The sequence below is a fragment of the Anomaloglossus baeobatrachus genome, chromosome 2 (genome assembly GCF_048569485.1).
Source record: "Anomaloglossus baeobatrachus isolate aAnoBae1 chromosome 2, aAnoBae1.hap1, whole genome shotgun sequence".
NCBI lineage: Eukaryota > Metazoa > Chordata > Amphibia > Anura > Aromobatidae > Anomaloglossus > Anomaloglossus baeobatrachus.
Genome location: NC_134354.1, coordinates 11,751,762 through 11,772,921, shown reverse-complemented (window position 1 = coordinate 11,772,921; position 21,160 = coordinate 11,751,762). Strand labels below are relative to the sequence as shown.

Here is a 21,160-nt window from a genome sequence, read left to right as displayed (position 1 = left end):
CAGCTAAACACCACTAACATGTAATACCCACAGTCACCACCGGAGGGAGCAGCTCCACACCACTAACATGTAATACCCACAGTCACCACCGGAGGGAGCAGCTCCACACCACTAACATGTAATACCCACAGTCACCACCGGAGGGAGCAGCTCCACACCACTAACATGTAATACCCACAGTCACCACAGGACCACTAACATGTAATACCCACAGTCACCACAGGAGGAAGCAGCTCCACACCACTAACATGTAATACCCACAGTCACCACAGGAGGGAGCAGCTCCACACCACTAACATGTAATACCCACAGTCACCACAGGAGGGAGCAGCTAAACACCACTAACATGTAATACCCACAGTCACCACAGGAGGGAGCAGCTCCACACCACTAACATGTAATACCCACAGGCACCACAGGAGGGAGCAGCTCCACACCACTAACATGTAATACCCACAGTCACCACCGGAGGGAGCAGCTCCCACCACTAACATGTAATACCCACAATCACCACAGGAGGGAGCAGCTCCACACCACTAACATGTAATACCCACAGTCACCACCGGAGGGAGCAGCTCCACACCACTAACATGTAATACCCACAGTCACCACCGGAGGGTGCAGCTCCACACCACTAACATGTAATACCCACAGTCACCACCGGAGGGAGCAGCTCCCACCACTAACATGCAATACCCACAGTCACCACAGGAGGGAGCAGCTCCACACCACTAACATGTAATACCCACAGTCACCACCGGAGGGAGCATATCCACACCACTCACATGTAATACCCACAGTCACCACAGGAGGGAGCAGCTCCACACCACTAACATGTAATACCCACAGTCACCACAGGAGGGAGCAGCTCCACACCACTAACATGTAATACCCACAGTCACCACCGGAGGGAGCAGCTCCACACCACTAACATGTAATATCCACAGTCACCACAGGAGGAGCAGCTCCACACCACTAACATGTAATACCCACAGTCACCACAGGAGGAAGCAGCTCCACACCACTAACATGTAATACCCACAGTCACCACCGGAGGGAGCAGCTCCACACCACTAACATGTAATACCCACAGTCACCACCGGAGGGAGCAGCTCCACACCACTAACATGTAATATCCACAGTCACCACAGGAGGAGCAGCTCCACACCACTAACATGTAATACCCACAGTCACCACAGGAGGAAGCAGCTCCACACCACTAACATGTAATACCCACAGTCACCACAGGAGGGAGCAGCTCCACACCACTAACATGTAATACCCACAGTCACCACAGGAGGGAGCAGCTAAACACCACTAACATGTAATACCCACAGTCACCACAGGAGGAAGCAGCTCCACACCACTAACATGTAATACCCACAGTCACCACAGGAGGGAGCAGCTCCCACCACTAACATGTAATACCCACAGTCACCACAGGAGGGAGCAGCTCCACACCACTAACATGTAATACCCACAGTCACCACAGGAGGGAGCAGCTCCACACCACTAACATGTAATACCCACACTCACCACAGGAGGAGCAGCTCCACACCACTAACATGTAATACCCACAGTCACCACAGGAGGGAGCAGCTCCACACCACTAACATGTAATACTCACAGTCACCACAGGAGGGAGCAGCTAAACACCACTAACATGTAATACCCACAGTCACCACAGGAGGGAGCAGCTCCCACCACTAACATGTAATACCCACAGTCACCACAGGAGGGAGCAGCTCCACACCACTAACATGTAATACCCACAGTCACCACCGGAGGGAGCAGCTCCACACCACTAACATGTAATACCCACAGTCACCACAGGAGGGAACAGCTCCACACCACTAACATGTAATACCCACAGTCACCACAGGAGGGAGCAGCTCCACACCACTAACATGTAATACCCCCAGTCACCATCGGAGGGAGCAGCTCCACACCACTAACATGTAATACCCACAGTCACCACCGGAGGGAGCAGCTCCACACCACTAACATGTAATACTCACAGTCACCACCGGAGGGAGAAGCTCCACACCACTAACATGTAATACCCACAGTCACCACAGGAGGGAGCAGCTAAACACCACTAACATGTAATACCCACAGTCACCACAGGAGGGAGCAGCTCCCACCACTAACATGTAATACCCACAGTCACCACAGGAGGGAGCAGCTCCACACCACTAACATGTAATACCCACAGTCACCACAGGAGGGAGCAGCTCCACACCACTAACATGTAATACCCACAGTCACCACCGGAGGGAGCAGCTCCACACCACTAACATGTAATACCCACAGTCACCACAGGAGGGAGCAGCTCCACACCACGAACATGTAATACCCACAGTCACCACCGGAGAGAGCAGCTCCACACCACTAACATGTAATACCCACAGTCACCATCGGAGGGAGCAGCTCCACACCACTAACATGTAATACCCACAGTCACCACCGGAGGGAGCAGCTCCACACCACTAACATGTAATACTCACAGTCACCACAGGAGGGAGCAGCTCCACACCACTAACATGTAATACCCACAGTCACCACCGGAGGGAGCAGCTCCACACCACTAACATGTAATACCCACAGTCACCACAGGAGGGAGCAGCTCCACACCACTAACATGTAATACCCACAGTCACCACAGGAGGAAGCAGCTCCACACCACTAACATGTAATACCCACAGTCACCACAGGAGGGAGAAGCTCCACACCAATAACATGTAATACCCACAGTCACCACCGGAAGGAGCAGCTCCACACCACTAACATGTAATACCCACAGTCACCACCGGAGGGAGCAGCTCCACACCACTAACATGTAATACCCACAGTCACCACAGGAGGGAGAAGCTCCACACCAATAACATGTAATACCCACAGTCACCACCGGAGGGAGCAGCTCCACACCACTCACATGTAATACCCACAGTCACCACAGGAGGGAGCAGCTCCCACCACTAACATGTAATACCCACAGTCACCACCGGAGGGAGCAGCTCCACACCACTCACATGTAATACCCACAGTCACCACAGGAGGGAGCAGCTCCACACCACTCACATGTAATACCCACAGTCACCACAGGAGGGAGCAGCTCCACACCACTAACATGTAATACCCACAGTCACCACCGGAGGGAGCAGCTCCACACCACTCACATGTAATACCCACAGTCACCACAGGAGGGAGCAGCTCCACACCACTAACATGTAATACCCACAGTCACCACCGGAGGGAGCAGCTCCACACCACTCACATGTAATACCCACAGTCACCACAGGAGGGAGCAGCTCCCACCACTAACATGTAATACCCACAGTCACCACCGGAGGGAGCAGCTCCCACCACTAACATGTAATACCCACAGTCACCACCGGAGGGAGCAGCTCCACACCACTAACATGTAATACCCACAGTCACCACAGGAGGGAGCAGCTCCCCACCACTAACATGTAATACCCACAGTCACCAAAGGAGGGAGCAGCTCCACACCACTAACATGTAATACCCACAGTCACCACAGGAGGGAGCAGCTCCACACCACTAACATGTAATACCCACAGTCACCACAGGAGGGAGCAGCTCCACACCACGAACATGTAATACCCACAGTCACCACCGGAGGGAGCAGCTCCACACCACTAACATGTAATACCCACAGTCACCACCGGAGGGAGCAGCTCCACACCACTAACATGTAATACCCACAGTCACCACCGGAGGGAGCAGCTCCACACCACTAACATGTAATACCCACAGTCACCACAGGAGGGAGCAGCTCCACACCACTAACATGTAATACCCACAGTCACCACAGGAGGAAGCAGCTCCACACCACTAACATGTAATACCCACAGTCACCACAGGAGGGAGAAGCTCCACACCAATAACATGTAATACCCACAGTCACCACCGGAGGGAGCAGCTCCACACCACTAACATGTAATACCCACAGTCACCACCGGAGGGAGCAGCTCCACACCACTAACATGTAATACCCACAGTCACCACAGGAGGGAGAAGCTCCACACCAATAACATGTAATACCCACAGTCACCACCGGAGGGAGCAGCTCCACATCACTAACATGTAATAACCACAGTCACCACCGGAGGGAGCAGCTCCACACCACTCACATGTAATACCCACAGTCACCACAGGAGGGAGCAGCTCCACACCACTCACATGTAATACCCACAGTCACCACAGGAGGGAGCAGCTCCCACCACTAACATGTAATACCCACAGTCACCACCGGAGGGAGCAGCTCCACACCACTCACATGTAATACCCACAGTCACCACAGGAGGGAGCAGCTCCACACCACTCACATGTAATACCCACAGTCACCACAGGAGGGAGCAGCTCCACACCACTAACATGTAATACCCACAGTCACCACCGGAGGGAGCAGCTCCACACCACTAACATGTAATACCCACAGTCACCACAGGAGGGAGCAGCTCCACACCACTAACATGTAATACCCACAGTCACCACCGGAGGGAGCAGCTCCACACCACTCACATGTAATACCCACAGTCACCACAGGAGGGAGCAGCTCCCACCACTAACATGTAATACCCACAGTCACCACCGGAGGGAGCAGCTCCCACCACTAACATGTAATACCCACAGTCACCACCGGAGGGAGCAGCTCCACACCACTAACATGTAATACCCACAGTCACCACCGGAGGGAGCAGCTCCACACCACTAACATGTAATACCCACAGTCACCACCGGAGGGAGCAGCTCCACACCACTAACATGTAATACCCACAGTCACCACAGGAGGGAGCAGCTCCCCACCACTAACATGTAATACCCACAGTCACCAAAGGAGGGAGCAGCTCCACACCACTAACATGTAATACCCACAGTCACCACAGGAGGGAGCAGCTCCACACCACTAACATGTAATACCCACAGTCACCACCGGAGGGAGCAGCTCCACACCACTAACATGTAATACCCACAGTCACCACAGGAGGGAGAAGCTCCACACCAATAACATGTAACATGTAATACCCACAATCACCACCGGAGGGAGCAGCTCCACACCACTAACATGTAATACCCACAGTCACCACAGGAGGGAGCAGCTCCCACCACTAACATGTAATACCCACAGTCACCACCGGAGGGAGCAGCTCCCACCACTAACATGTAATACCCACAGTCACCACAGGAGGGAGCAGCTCTTACCACTAACATGAAATACCCACAGTCACCACAGGAGGGAGCATCTCCACACCACTAACATGTAATACCCACAGTCACCACAAGAGGGAGCATCTCCACACCACTAACATGTAATACCCACAGTCACCACCGGAGGGAGCAGCTCCCCACCACTAACATGTAATACCCACAGTCACCACTGGAGGGAGCAGCTCCACACCACTAACATGTAATACCCACAGTCACCACAGGAGGGAGCAGCTCCACACCACTAACATGTAATACCCACAGTCACCATCGGAGGGAGCAGCTCCACACCACTAACATGTAATACCCACAGTCACCACAGGAGGGAGCAGCTCCACACCACTCACATGTAATACCCACAGTCACCATCGGAAGGAGCAGCTCCACACAACTAACATGTAATACCCACAGTCACCACAGGAGAAAGCAGCTCCACACCACTAACATGTAATACCCACAGTCACCACAGGAGGGAGCAGATCCCACCACTAACATGCAATACCCACAGTCACCACCGGAGGGAGCAGCTCCACACCACTAACATGTAATACCCACAGTCACCACCGGAGGGAGCAGCTCCACACCACTAACATGTAATACCCACAGTCACCACAGGAGGGAGCAGCTCCCCACCACTAACATGTAATACCCACAGTCACCACAGGAGGGAGCAGCTCCACACCACTAACATGTAATACCCACAGTCACCACAGGAGGGAGCAGCTCCACACCACTAACATGTAATACCCACAGTCACCACCGGAGGGAGCAGCTCCACACCACTAACATGTAATACCCACAGTCACCACAGGAGGGAGAAGCTCCACACCAATAACATGTAATACCCACAGTCACCACCGGAGGGAGCAGCTCCACATCACTAACATGTAATACCACAGTCACAACAGGAGGGAGCAGCTCCCACCACTAACATGTAATACCCACAGTCACCACAGGAGGGAGCAGCTCCACACCACTCACATGTAATACCCACAGTCACCACAGGAGGAGCAGCTCCACACCACTAACATGTAATACCCACAGTCACCACCGGAGGGAGCAGCTCCACACCACTAACATGTAATACCCACAGTCACCACAGGAGGGAGAAGCTCCACACCAATAACATGTAATACCCACAGTCACCACAGGAGGGAGCAGCTCCACACCACTAACATGTAATACCCACAGTCACCACAGGAGGGAGCAGCTCCACACCACTAACATGTAATACCCACAGTCACCACCGGAGGGAGCAGCTCCACACCACTAACATGTAATACCCACAGTCACCACAGGAGGGAGAAGCTCCACACCAATAACATGTAACATGTAATACCCACAATCACCACCGGAGGGAGCAGCTCCACACCACTAACATGTAATAACCACAGTCACCACAGGAGGGAGCAGCTCCCACCACTAACATGTAATACCCACAGTCACCACCGGAGGGAGCAGCTCCCACCACTAACATGTAATACCCACAGTCACCACAGGAGGGAACAGCTCTTACCACTAACATGAAATACCCACAGTCACCACAGGAGGGAGCATCTCCACACCACTAACATGTAATACCCACAGTCACCACAGGAGGGAGCAGCTCCCACCACTAACATGTAATACCCACAGTCACCACAAGAGGGAGCATCTCCACACCACTAACATGTAATACCCACAGTCACCACTGGAGGGAGCAGCTCCACACCACTAACATGTAATACCCACAGTCACCACAGGAGGGAGCAGCTCCACACCACTAACATGTAATACCCACAGTCACCATCGGAGGGAGCAGCTCCACACCACTAACATGTAATACCCACAGTCACCATCGGAAGGAGCAGCTCCACACCACTAACATGTAATACCCACAGTCACCACAGGAGGGAGCAGCTCCACACCACTCACATGTAATACCCACAGTCACCATCGGAAGGAGCAGCTCCACACAACTAACATGTAATACCCACAGTCACCACAGGAGAAAGCAGCTCCACACCACTAACATGTAATACCCACAGTCACCACAGGAGGGAGCAGCTCCACACCACTAACATGTAATACCCACAGTCACCACAGGAGGGAGCAGATCCCACCACTAACATGCAATACCCACAGTCACCACAGGAGGGAGCAGCTCCACACCACTAACATGTAATACCCACAGTCACCACCGGAGGGAGCAGCTCCACACCACTAACATGTAATACCCACAGTCACCACAGGAGGGAGCAGCTCCACACCACTAACATGTAATACCCACAGTCACCACCGGAGGGAGCAGCTCCCACCACTAACATGTAATACCCACAGTCACCACCGGAGGGAGCAGCTCCACACCACTAACATGTAATACCCACAGTCACCACAGGAGGGAGCAGCTCCACACCACTAACATGTAATACCCACAGTCACCACCGGAGGGAGCAGCTCCACACCACTAACATGTAATACCCACAGTCACCACAGGAGGGAGCAGCTCCCCACCACTAACATGTAATACCCACAGTCACCACAGGAGGGAGCAGCTCCACACCACTAACATGTAATACCCACAGTCACCACAGGAGGGAGCAGCTCCACACCACTAACATGTAATACCCACAGTCACCACCGGAGGGAGCATCTCCACACCACTAACATGTAATACCCACAGTCACCACAGGAGGGAGAAGCTCCACACCAATAACATGTAATACCCACAGTCACCACCGGAGGGAGCAGCTCCACATCACTAACATGTAATAACCACAATCACCACAGGAGGGAGCAGCTCCCACCACTAACATGTAATACCTACAGTCACCACCGGTGGGAGCAGCTCCACACCACTCACATGTAATACCCACAGTCACCACAGGAGGGAGCAGCTCCCACCACTAACATGTAATACCCACAGTCACCACCGGAGGGAGCAGCTCCCACCACTAACATGTAATACCCACAGTCACCACAGGAGGGAGCAGCTCTTACCACTAATATGAAATACCCACAGTCACCACCGGAGGGAGCAGCTCCACACCACTAACATGTAATACCCACAGTCACCACAAGAGGGAGCATCTCCACACCACTAACATGTAATACCCACAGTCACCACCGGAGGGAGCAGCTCCCCACCACTAACATTTAATACCCACAGTCACCACTGGAGGGAGCAGCTCCACATCACTAACATGTAATACCCACAGTCACCACAGGAGGGAGCAGCTCCACACCACTAACATGTAATACCCACAGTCACCACAGGAGGGAGCAGCTCCACACCACTAACATGTAATACCCACAGTCACCACCGGAGGGAGCAGCTCCACACCACTAACATGTAATACCCACAGTCACCACCGGAGGGAGCAGCTCCACACCACTAACATGTAATACCCACAGTCACCACCGGAGGGAGCAGCTCCACACCACTAACATGTAATACCCACAGTCACCACAGGAGGGAGCAGCTCCCCACCACTAACATGTAATACCCACAGTCACCAAAGGAGGGAGCAGCTCCACACCACTAACATGTAATACCCACAGTCACCACAGGAGGGAGCAGCTCCACACCACTAACATGTAATACCCACAGTCACCACCGGAGGGAGCAGCTCCACACCACTAACATGTAATACCCACAGTCACCACAGGAGGGAGAAGCTCCACACCAATAACATGTAACATGTAATACCCACAATCACCACCGGAGGGAGCAGCTCCACACCACTAACATGTAATACCCACAGTCACCACAGGAGGGAGCAGCTCCCACCACTAACATGTAATACCCACAGTCACCACCGGAGGGAGCAGCTCCCACCACTAACATGTAATACCCACAGTCACCACAGGAGGGAGCAGCTCTTACCACTAACATGTAATACCCACAGTCACCACCGGAGGGAGCATCTCCACACCACTAACATGTAATACCCACAGTCACCACAAGAGGGAGCATCTCCACACCACTAACATGTAATACCCACAGTCACCACCGGAGGGAGCAGCTCCCCACCACTAACATGTAATACCCACAGTCACCACTGGAGGGAGCAGCTCCACACCACTAACATGTAATACCCACAGTCACCACAGGAGGGAGCAGCTCCACACCACTAACATGTAATACCCACAGTCACCACAGGAGGGAGCATCTCCACACCACTAACATGTAATACCCACAGTCACCACAAGAGGGAGCATCTCCACACCACTAACATGTAATACCCACAGTCACCACCGGAGGGAGCAGCTCCCCACCACTAACATGTAATACCCACAGTCACCACTGGAGGGAGCAGCTCCACACCACTAACATGTAATACCCACAGTCACCACAGGAGGGAGCAGCTCCACACCACTAACATGTAATACCCACAGTCACCATCGGAGGGAGCAGCTCCACACCACTAACATGTAATACCCACAGTCACCACAGGAGGAAGCAGCTCCACACCACTAACATGTAATACCCACAGTCACCACAGGAGAAAGCAGCTCCACACCACTAACATGTAATACCCACAGTCACCACAGGAGGGAGCAGATCCCACCACTAACATGCAATACCCACAGTCACCACCGGAGGGAGCAGCTCCACACCACTAACATGTAATACCCACAGTCACCACCGGAGGGAGCAGCTCCACACCACTAACATGTAATACCCACAGTCACCACAGGAGGGAGCAGCTCCCCACCACTAACATGTAATACCCACAGTCACCACAGGAGGGAGCAGCTCCACACCACTAACATGTAATACCCACAGTCACCACAGGAGGGAGCAGCTCCACACCACTAACATGTAATACCCACAGTCACCACCGGAGGGAGCAGCTCCACACCACTAACATGTAATACCCACAGTCACCACCGGAGGGAGCATCTCCACACCACTAACATGTAATACCCACAGTCACCACAGGAGGGAGAAGCTCCACACCAATAACATGTAATACCCACAGTCACCACCGGAGGGAGCAGCTCCACATCACTAACATGTAATACCCACAGTCACCACAGGAGGGAGCAGCTCCCACCACTAACATGTAATACCCACAGTCACCACAGGAGGGAGCAGCTCCACACCACTCACATGTAATACCCACAGTCACCACAGGAGGAGCAGCTCCACACCACTAACATGTAATACCCACAGTCACCACCGGAGGGAGCAGCTCCACACCACTAACATGTAATACCCACAGTCACCACAGGAGGGAGCAGCTCCCCACCACTAACATGTAATACCCACAGTCACCACAGGAGGGAGCAGCTCCACACCACTAACAAGTAATACCCACAGTCACCACCGGAGGGAGCAGCTCCACACCACTAACATGTAATACCCACAGTCACCACAGGAGGGAGAAGCTCCACACCAATAACATGTAATACCCACAGTCACCACAGGAGGGAGCAGCTCCACACCACTAACATGTAATACCCACAGTCACCACAGGAGGGAGCAGCTCCACACCACTAACATGTAATACCCACAGTCACCACCGGAGGGAGCAGCTCCACACCACTAACATGTAATACCCACAGTCACCACAGGAGGGAGAAGCTCCACACCAATAACATGTAACATGTAATACCCACAATCACCACCGGAGGGAGCAGCTCCACACCACTAACATGTAATAACCACAGTCACCACAGGAGGGAGCAGCTCCCACCACTAACATGTAATACCCACAGTCACCACCGGAGGGAGCAGCTCCCACCACTAACATGTAATACCCACAGTCACCACAGGAGGGAGCAGCTCTTACCACTAACATGAAATACCCACAGTCACCACAGGAGGGAGCATCTCCACACCACTAACATGTAATACCCACAGTCACCACAGGAGGGAGCAGCTCCCACCACTAACATGTAATACCCACAGTCACCACAAGAGGGAGCATCTCCACACCACTAACATGTAATACCCACAGTCACCACTGGAGGGAGCAGCTCCACACCACTAACATGTAATACCCACAGTCACCACCGGAGGGAGCAGCTCCCACCACTAACATGTAATACCCACAGTCACCACAGGAGGGAGCAGCTCCACACCACTCACATGTAATACCCACAGTCACCATCGGAAGGAGCAGCTCCACACAACTAACATGTAATACCCACAGTCACCACAGGAGAAAGCAGCTCCACACCACTAACATGTAATACCCACAGTCACCACAGGAGGGAGCAGCTCCACACCACTAACATGTAATACCCACAGTCACCACAGGAGGGAGCAGCTCCACACCACTAACATGTAATACCCACAGTCACCACAGGAGGGAGCAGATCCCACCACTAACATGCAATACCCACAGTCACCACAGGAGGGAGCAGCTCCACACCACTAACATGTAATACCCACAGTCACCACCGGAGGGAGCAGCTCCACACCACTAACATGTAATACCCACAGTCACCACAGGAGGGAGCAGCTCAACACCACTAACATGTAATACCCACAGTCACCACCGGAGGGAGCAGCTCCCACCACTAACATGTAATACCCACCGTCACCACCGGAGGGAGCAGCTCCACACCACTAACATGTAATACCCACAGTCACCACAGGAGGGAGCAGCTCCACACCACTAACATGTAATACCCACAGTCACCACCGGAGGGAGCAGCTCCACACCACTAACATGTAATACCCACAGTCACCACAGGAGGGAGCAGCTCCCCACCACTAACATGTAATACCCACAGTCACCACAGGAGGGAGCAGCTCCACACCACTAACATGTAATACCCACAGTCACCACAGGAGGGAGCAGCTCCACACCACTAACATGTAATACCCACAGTCACCACCGGAGGGAGCATCTCCACACCACTAACATGTAATACCCACAGTCACCACAGGAGGGAGAAGCTCCACACCAATAACATGTAATACCCACAGTCACCACCGGAGGGAGCAGCTCCACATCACTAACATGTAATAACCACAGTCACTACAGGAGGGAGCAGCTCCCACCACTAACATGTAATACCCACAGTCACCACCGGAGGGAGCAGCTCCCACCACTAACATGTAATACCCACAGTCACCACAGGAGGGAGCAGCTCTTACCACTAATATGAAATACCCACAGTCACCACCGGAGGGAGCAGCTCCACAGCACTAACATGTAATACCCACAGTCACCACAAGAGGGAGCATCTCCACACCACTAACATGTAATACCCACAGTCACCACCGGAGGGAGCAGCTCCCCACCACTAACATTTAATACCCACAGTCACCACTGGAGGGAGCAGCTCCACACCACTAACATGTAATACCCACAGTCACCACAGGAGGGAGCAGCTCCACACCACTAACATGTAATACCCACAGTCACCACAGGAGGGAGCAGCTCCACACCACTAACATGTAATACCCACAGTCACCACAGGAGGGAGCAGCTCCACACCACTAACATGTAATACCCACAGTCACCATCGGAGGGAGCAGCTCCACACCACTAACATGTAATACCCACAGTCACCACAGGAGGGAGCAGCTCCACACCACTCACATGTAATACCCACAGTCACCATCGGAAGGAGCAGCTCCACACAACTAACATGTAATACCCACAGTCACCACAGGAGAAAGCAGCTCCACACCACTAACATGTAATACCCACAGTCACCACAGGAGGGAGCAGCTCCACACCACTAACATGTAATACCCACAGTCACCACAGGAGGGAGCAGATCCCACCACTAACATGCAATACCCACAGTCACCACAGGAGGGAGCAGCTCCACACCACTAACATGTAATACCCACAGTCACCACCGGAGGGAGCAGCTCCACACCACTAACATGTAATACCCACAGTCACCACAGGAGGGAGCAGCTCCACACCACTAACATGTAATACCCACAGTCACCACCGGAGGGAGCAGCTCCCACCACTAACATGTAATACCCACAGTCACCACCGGAGGGAGCAGCTCCACACCACTAACATGTAATACCCACAGTCACCACAGGAGGGAGCAGCTCCACACCACTAACATGTAATACCCACAGTCACCACCAGAGGGAGCAGCTCCACACCACTAACATGTAATACCCACAGTCACCACAGGAGGGAGCAGCTCCCCACCACTAACATGTAATACCCACAGTCACCACAGGAGGGAGCAGCTCCACACCACTAACATGTAATACCCACAGTCACCACAGGAGGGAGCAGCTCCACACCACTAACATGTAATACCCACAGTCACCACCGGAGGGAGCATCTCCACACCACTAACATGTAATACCCACAGTCACCACAGGAGGGAGAAGCTCCACACCAATAACATGTAATACCCACAGTCACCACCGGAGGGAGCAGCTCCCCATCACTAACATGTAATAACCACAGTCACCACAGGAGGGAGCAGCTCCCACCACTAACATGTAATACCTACAGTCACCACCGGTGGGAGCAGCTCCACACCACTCACATGTAATACCCACAGTCACCACAGGAGGGAGCAGCTCCCACCACTAACATGTAATACCCACAGTCACCACCGGAGGGAGCAGCTCCCACCACTAACATGTAATACCCACAGTCACCACAGGAGGGAGCAGCTCTTACCACTAATATGAAATACCCACAGTCACCACCGGAGGGAGCAGCTCCACACCACTAACATGTAATACCCACAGTCACCACAAGAGGGAGCATCTCCACACCACTAACATGTAATACCCACAGTCACCACCGAAGGGAGCAGCTCCCCACCACTAACATGTAATACCCACAGTCACCACTGGAGGGAGCAGCTCCACACCACTAACATGTAATACCCACAGTCACCACAGGAGGGAGCAGCTCCACACCACTAACATGTAATACCCACAGTCACCATCGGAGGGAGCAGCTCCACACCACTAACATGTAATACCCACAGTCACCACAGGAAAGAGCAGCTCCACACCACTCACATGTAATACCCACAGTCACCACCGGAGGGAGCAGCTCCCCACCACTAACATGTAATACCCACAGTCACCATAGGAGGGAGCAGCTCCCACCACTAACATGTAATACCCACAGTCACCACAGGAGGGAGCAGCTCCACACCACTCACATGTAATACCCACAGTCACCACAGGAGGGAGCAGCTCACACCACTAACATGTAATACCCACAGTCACCACAGGAGGGAGCAGCTCCACACCACTCACATGTAATACCCACAGTCACCACAGGAGGGAGCAGCTCCACACCACTAACAAGTAATACCCACAGTCACCACAGGAGGGAGCAGCTCCACACCACTAACATGTAATACCCACAGTCACCACAGGAGGGAGCAGCTCCCACCACTAACATGTAATACCCACAGTCACCACAGGAGGAGTAGCTCCACACCACTAACATGTAATACCCACAGTCACCACAGGAGGGAGCAGCTCCCACCACTAACATGTAATACCCACAGTCACCACAGGAGGAGTAGCTCCACACCACTAACATGTAATACCCACAGTCACCACCGGAGGGAGCAGCTCCACACCACTAACATGTAATACTCACAGTCACCACAGGAGGGAGCATCTCCACACCACTAACATGTAATACCCACAGTCACCACCGGAGGGAGCAGCTCCACACCACTAACATGTAATACCCACAGTCACCACAGGAGGGAGCAGCTCCACACCACTAACATGTGATACCCACAGTCACCACAGGAGGGAGCAGCTCCCACCACTAACATGTAATACCCACAGTCACCACAGGAGGGAGCAGCTCCCACCACTAACATGTAATACCCACAGTCACCACAGGAGGGAGCAGCTCCCACTACTAACATGTAATACCCACAGTCACCACCGGAGGGAGCAGCTCCACACCACTAACATGTAATACCCACAGTCACCACAGGAGGGAGCAGCTCCACACCACTAACATGTAATACCCACAGTCACCACAGGAGGGAGCAGCTCTTACCACTAACATGAAATACCCACAGTCACCACAGGAGGGAGCATCTCCACACCACTAACATGTAATACCCACAGTCACCACAGGATGGAGCAGCTCCACACCACTAACATGTAATACCCACAATCACCACAGGACGGAGCAGCTCCCACCACTAACATGTAATACCCACAGTCACCACAAGAGGGAGCATCTCCACACCACTAACATGTAATACCCACAGTCACCACTGGAGGGAGCAGCTCCACACCACTAACATGTAATACCCACAGTCACCACAGGAGGGAGCAGCTCCACACCACTAACATGTAATACCCACAGTCACCATCGGAGGGAGCAGCTCCACACCACTAACATGTAATACCCACAGTCACCACAGGAGGGAGCAGCTCCACACCACTCACATGTAATACCCACAGTCACCATCGGAAGGAGCAGCTCCACACAACTAACATGTAATAGCCACAGTCACCACAGGAGAAAGCAGCTCCACACCACTAACATGTAATACCCACAGTCACCACAGGAGGGAGCAGCTCCACACCACTAACATGTAATACCCACAGTCACCACAGGAGGGAGCAGATCCCACCACTAACATGCAATACCCACAGTCACCACAGGAGGGAGCAGCTCCACACCACTAACATGTAATACCCACAGTCACCACCGGAGGGAGCAGCTCCACACCACGAACATGTAATACCCACAGTCACCACAGGAGGGAGCAGCTCCACACCACTAACATGTAATACCCACAGTCACCACCGGAGGGAGCAGCTCCACACCACTAACATGTAATACCCACAGTCACCACAGGAGGGAGCAGCTCCCCACCACTAACATGTAATACCTACAGTCACCACCGGTGGGAGCAGCTCCACACCACTCACATGTAATACCCACAGTCACCACAGGAGGGAGCAGCTCCCACCACTAACATGTAATACCCACAGTCACCACCGGAGGGAGCAGCTCCCACCACTAACATGTAATACCCACAGTCACCACAGGAGGGAGCAGCTCTTACCACTAATATGAAATACCCACAGTCACCACCGGAGGGAGCAGCTCCACACCACTAACATGTAATACCCACAGTCACCACCGGAGGGAGCAGCTCCCCACCACTAACATGTAATACCCACAGTCACCACTGGAGGGAGCAGCTCCCCACCACTAACATGTAATACCCACAGTCACCACTGGAGGGAGCAGCTCCACACCACTAACATGTAATACCCACAGTCACCACAGGAGGGAGCAGCTCCACACCACTAACATGTAATACCCACAGTCACCATCGGAGGGAGCAGCTCCACACCACTAACATGTAATACCCACAGTCACCACAGGAGGGAGCAGCTCCACACCACTCACATGTAATACCCACAGTCACCACCGGAGGGAGCAGCTCCCCACCACTAACATGTAATACCCACAGTCACCACAGGAGGGAGCAGCTCCCACCACTAACATGTAATACCCACAGTCACCACAGGAGGGAGCAGCTCCACACCACTAACATGTAATACCCACAGTCACCACAGGAGGGAGCGGCTCCCCACCACTAACATGTAATACCCACAGTCACCACAGGAGGGAGCAGCTCCCACCACTAACATGTAATACCCACAGTCACCACAGGAGGGAGCAGCTCCACACCACTAACATGTAATACCCACAGTCACCACAGGAGGGAGCAGCTCCCACCACTAACATGTAATACCCACAGTCACCACAGGAGGAGTAGCTCCACACCACTAACATGTAATACCCACAGTCACCACAGGAGGGAGCAGCTCCCACCACTAACATGTAATACCCACAGTCACCACAGGAGGAGTAGCTCCACACCACTAACATGTAATACCCACAGTCACCACCGGAGGGAGCAGCTCCACACCACTAACATGTAATACTCACAGTCACCACAGGAGGGAGCAGCTCCACACCACTAACATGTAATACCCACAGTCACCACCGGAGGGAGCAGCTCCACACCACTAACATGTAATACCCACAGTCACCACAGGAGGGATCAGCTCCCACCACTAACATGTAATACCCACAGTCACCACCGGAGGGAGCAGCTCCACACCACTAACATGTAATACCCACAGTCACCACAAGAGGGAGCAGCTCCACACCACTAACATGTAATACCCACAGTCACCACAGGAGGGAGCAGCTCCCACCACTAACATGTAATACCCACAGTCACCACAGGAGGGAGCAGCTCCCACCACTAACATGTAATACCCACAGTCACCACAGGAGGGAGCAGCTCCACACCACTAACATATAATACCCACAGTCACCACCGGAGGGAGCAGCTCCACACCACTCACATGTAATACCCACAGTCACCACCGGAGGGAGCAGCTCCACACCACTAACATGTAATACCCACAGTCACCACAGGAGGGAGCAGCTCCACACCACTAACATGTAATACCCACAGTCACCACAGGAGGGAGCAGCTCCACACCACTAACATGTAATACCCACAGTCACCACAGGAGGGAGCAGCTCCCACCACTAACATGTAATATCCACAGACACCACAGGAGGGAGCAGCTCCACACCACTAACATGTAATACCCACAGTCACCACCGGAGGGAGCAGCTCCACACCACTAACATGTAATACCCACAGTCACCACCGGAGGGAGCAGCTCCCACCACTAACATGTAATACCCACAGTCACCACAGGAGGGAGCAGCTCCCACCACTAACATGTAATACCCACAGTCACCACGGGAGGGAGCAGCTCCCACCACTAACATGTAATACCCACAGTCACCACAGGAGGGAGCAGCTCCACACCACTAACATGTAATACCCACAGTCACCACAGGAGGGAGCAGCTCCACACCACTAACATGTAATACCCACAGTCACCACAGGAGGGAGCAGCTCCACACCACTAACATGTAATACCCACAGTCACCACAGGAGGGAGCAGCTCCCACCACTAACATGTAATACCCACAGTCACCACAGGAGGGAGCAGCTCCCACCACTAACATGTAATACCCACAGTCACCACAGGAGGGAGCAGCTCCACACCACTAACATGTAATACCCACAGTCACCACAGGAGGGAGCAGCTCCACACCACTCACATGTAATACCCACAGTCACCACAGGAGGGAGCAGCTCCACACCACTAACATGTAATACCCACAGTCACCACCGGATGGAGCAGCTCCACACCACTAACATGTAATACCCACAGTCACCACAGGAGGGAGCAGCTCCACACCACTAACATGTAATACCCACAGTCACCACAGGAGGGAGCAGCTCCACACCACTAACATGTAATACCCACAGTCACCACAGGAGGGAGCAGCTCCACACCACTAACATGTAATACCCACAGTCACCACAGGAGGGAGCAGCTCCACACCACTAACATGTAATACCCACAGTCACCACAGGAGGGAGCAGCTCCACACCACTAACATGTAATACCCACAGTCACCACCGGAGGGAGCAGCTCCACACCACTAACATGTAATACCCACAGTCACCACAGGAGGGAGCAGCTCCACACCACTCACATGTAATACCCACAGTCACCACAGAAGGGAGCAGCTCCCACCACTAACATGTAATACCCACAGTCACCACGGGAGGGAGCAGCTCCCACCACTAACATGTAATACCCACAGTCACCACGGGAGGGAGCAGCTCCCACCACTAACATGTAATACCCACAGTCACCACGGGAGGGAGCAGCTCCCACCACTAACGTGTAATACCCACAGTCACCACAGGAGGGAGCAGCTCCACACCACTAACATGTAATACCCACAGTCACCACCGGAGGGTGCAGCTCCCACCAATAACATGTAATACCCACAGTCACCACTAGGGGACTCACCTTAAATGATGAATGAAAAACACCAAAAACGCCCCCAGATAGAAGATGAGGAAGAAGAGGAGGCACAGGAGGGTGGCGTGGATGTAGACGGAATCTGGGGATTAGAAAATACAGCTGTTTCCTCCAGGTCACGTGACACAGTATACAGTATATAGAGGGGTGCTCACTGGTAATACACAGTATACAGTATATAGAGGGGCGCTCACTGGTAATACACAGTGTACAGTATATAGAGGGGTGCTCACTGGTAATACACAGTATACAGTATATAGAGGGGTGCTCACTGGTAATACACAGTATACAGTATATAGAGGGGCGCTCACTGGTAATACACAGTATACAGTATATAGAGGGGCGCTCACTGGTAATACACAGTATACAGTATATAGAGGGGTGCTCACTGGTAATACACAGTATACAGTATATAGAGGGGTGCTCACTGGTAATACACAGTATACAGTATATAGAGGGGTGCTCACTGGTAATACACAGTATACAGTATATAGAGGGGTGCTCACTGGTAATACACAGTATACAGTATATAGAGGGGCGCTCACTGGTAATACACAGTATACAGTATATAGAGGGGTGCTCACTGGTAATACACAGTATACAGTATATAGAGGGGCGCTCACTGGTAATACACAGTATACAGTATATAGAGGGGGGCTCACTGGTAATACACAGTATACAGTATATAGAGGGGTGCTCACTGGTAATACACAGTATACAGTATATAGAGGGGCGCTCACTGGTAATACACAGTATACAGTATATAGAGGGGTGCTCACTGGTAATACACAGTATACAGTATATAGAGGGGCGCTCACTGGTAATACACAGTATACAGTATATAGAGGGGTGCTCACTGGTAATACACAGTATATAGTATATAGAGGGGTGCTCACTGGTAATACACAGTATACAGTATATAGAGGGGCGCTCACTGGTAATACACAGTATACAGTATATAGAGGGGTGCTCACTGGTAATACACAGTATACAGTATATAGAGGGGCGCTCACTGGTAATACACAGTATACAGTATATAGAGGGGCGGTCACTGGTAATACACAGTGTACAGTATATAGAGGGGCGCTCACTGGTAATACACAGTATACAGTATATAGAGGGGCGCTCACTGGTAATACACAGTATACAGTATATAGAGGGGCGCTCACTGGTAATACACAGTATATAGTATATAGAGGGGCGCTCACTGGTAATACACAGTATACAGTATATAGAGGGGTGCTCACTGGTAATACACAGTATACAGTATATAGAGGGGTGCTCACTGGTAATACACAGTGTACAGTATATAGAGGGGGGCTCACTGGTAATACACAGTGTACAGTATATAGAGGGGCGCTCACTGGTAATACACAGTATACAGTATATAGAGGGGTGCTCACTGGTAATACACAGTATACAGTATATAGAGGGGCGCTCACTGGTAATACACAGTATACAGTATATAGAGGGGGGCTCACTGGTAATACACAGTGTACAGTATATAGAGGGGTGCTCACTGGTAATACACAGTATACAGTATATAGAGGGGCGCTCACTGGTAATACACAGTATACAGTATATAGAGGGGCGCTCACTGGTAATACACAGTATACAGTATATAGAGGGGCGCTCACTGGTAATACACAGTGTACAGTATATAGAGGGGGGCTCACTGGTAATACACAGTGTACAGTATATAGAGGGGGGCTCACTGGTAATACACAGTGTACAGTATATAGAGGGGCGCTCACTGGTAATATACAGTATATAGTATATAGAGGGGCGGTCACTGGTAATACACAGTATACAGTATATAGAGGGGGGCTCACTGGTAATACACAGTGTACAGTATATAGAGGGGGGCTCACTGGTAATACACAGTGTACAGTATATAGAGGGGGGCTCACTGGTAATACACAGTGTACAGTATATAGAGGGGGGCTCACTGGTAATACACAGTATACAGTATATAGAGGGGTGCTCACTGGTAATACACAGTATACAGTATATAGAGGGGCGGTCACTGGTAATACACAGTATACAGTATATAGAGGGGGG

General features: G+C 52.2%; 1 protein-coding gene across 3 annotated transcripts in view; it reads right to left on the bottom strand.

Annotated features, from left to right (window-relative positions):
• SIDT1 (SID1 transmembrane family member 1) overlaps positions 1-21,160 on the bottom strand; it is a 104,625-nt gene that overhangs the window by 16,208 nt on the left and 67,257 nt on the right. For all 3 annotated transcript variants that reach the window (XM_075334876.1, XM_075334875.1, XM_075334874.1), the window contains one exon: positions 19,088-19,181. In XM_075334876.1, coding sequence (XP_075190991.1) covers positions 19,088-19,181 — 94 coding nt within the window. The remainder of the gene's footprint in view (positions 1-19,087; positions 19,182-21,160) is intronic.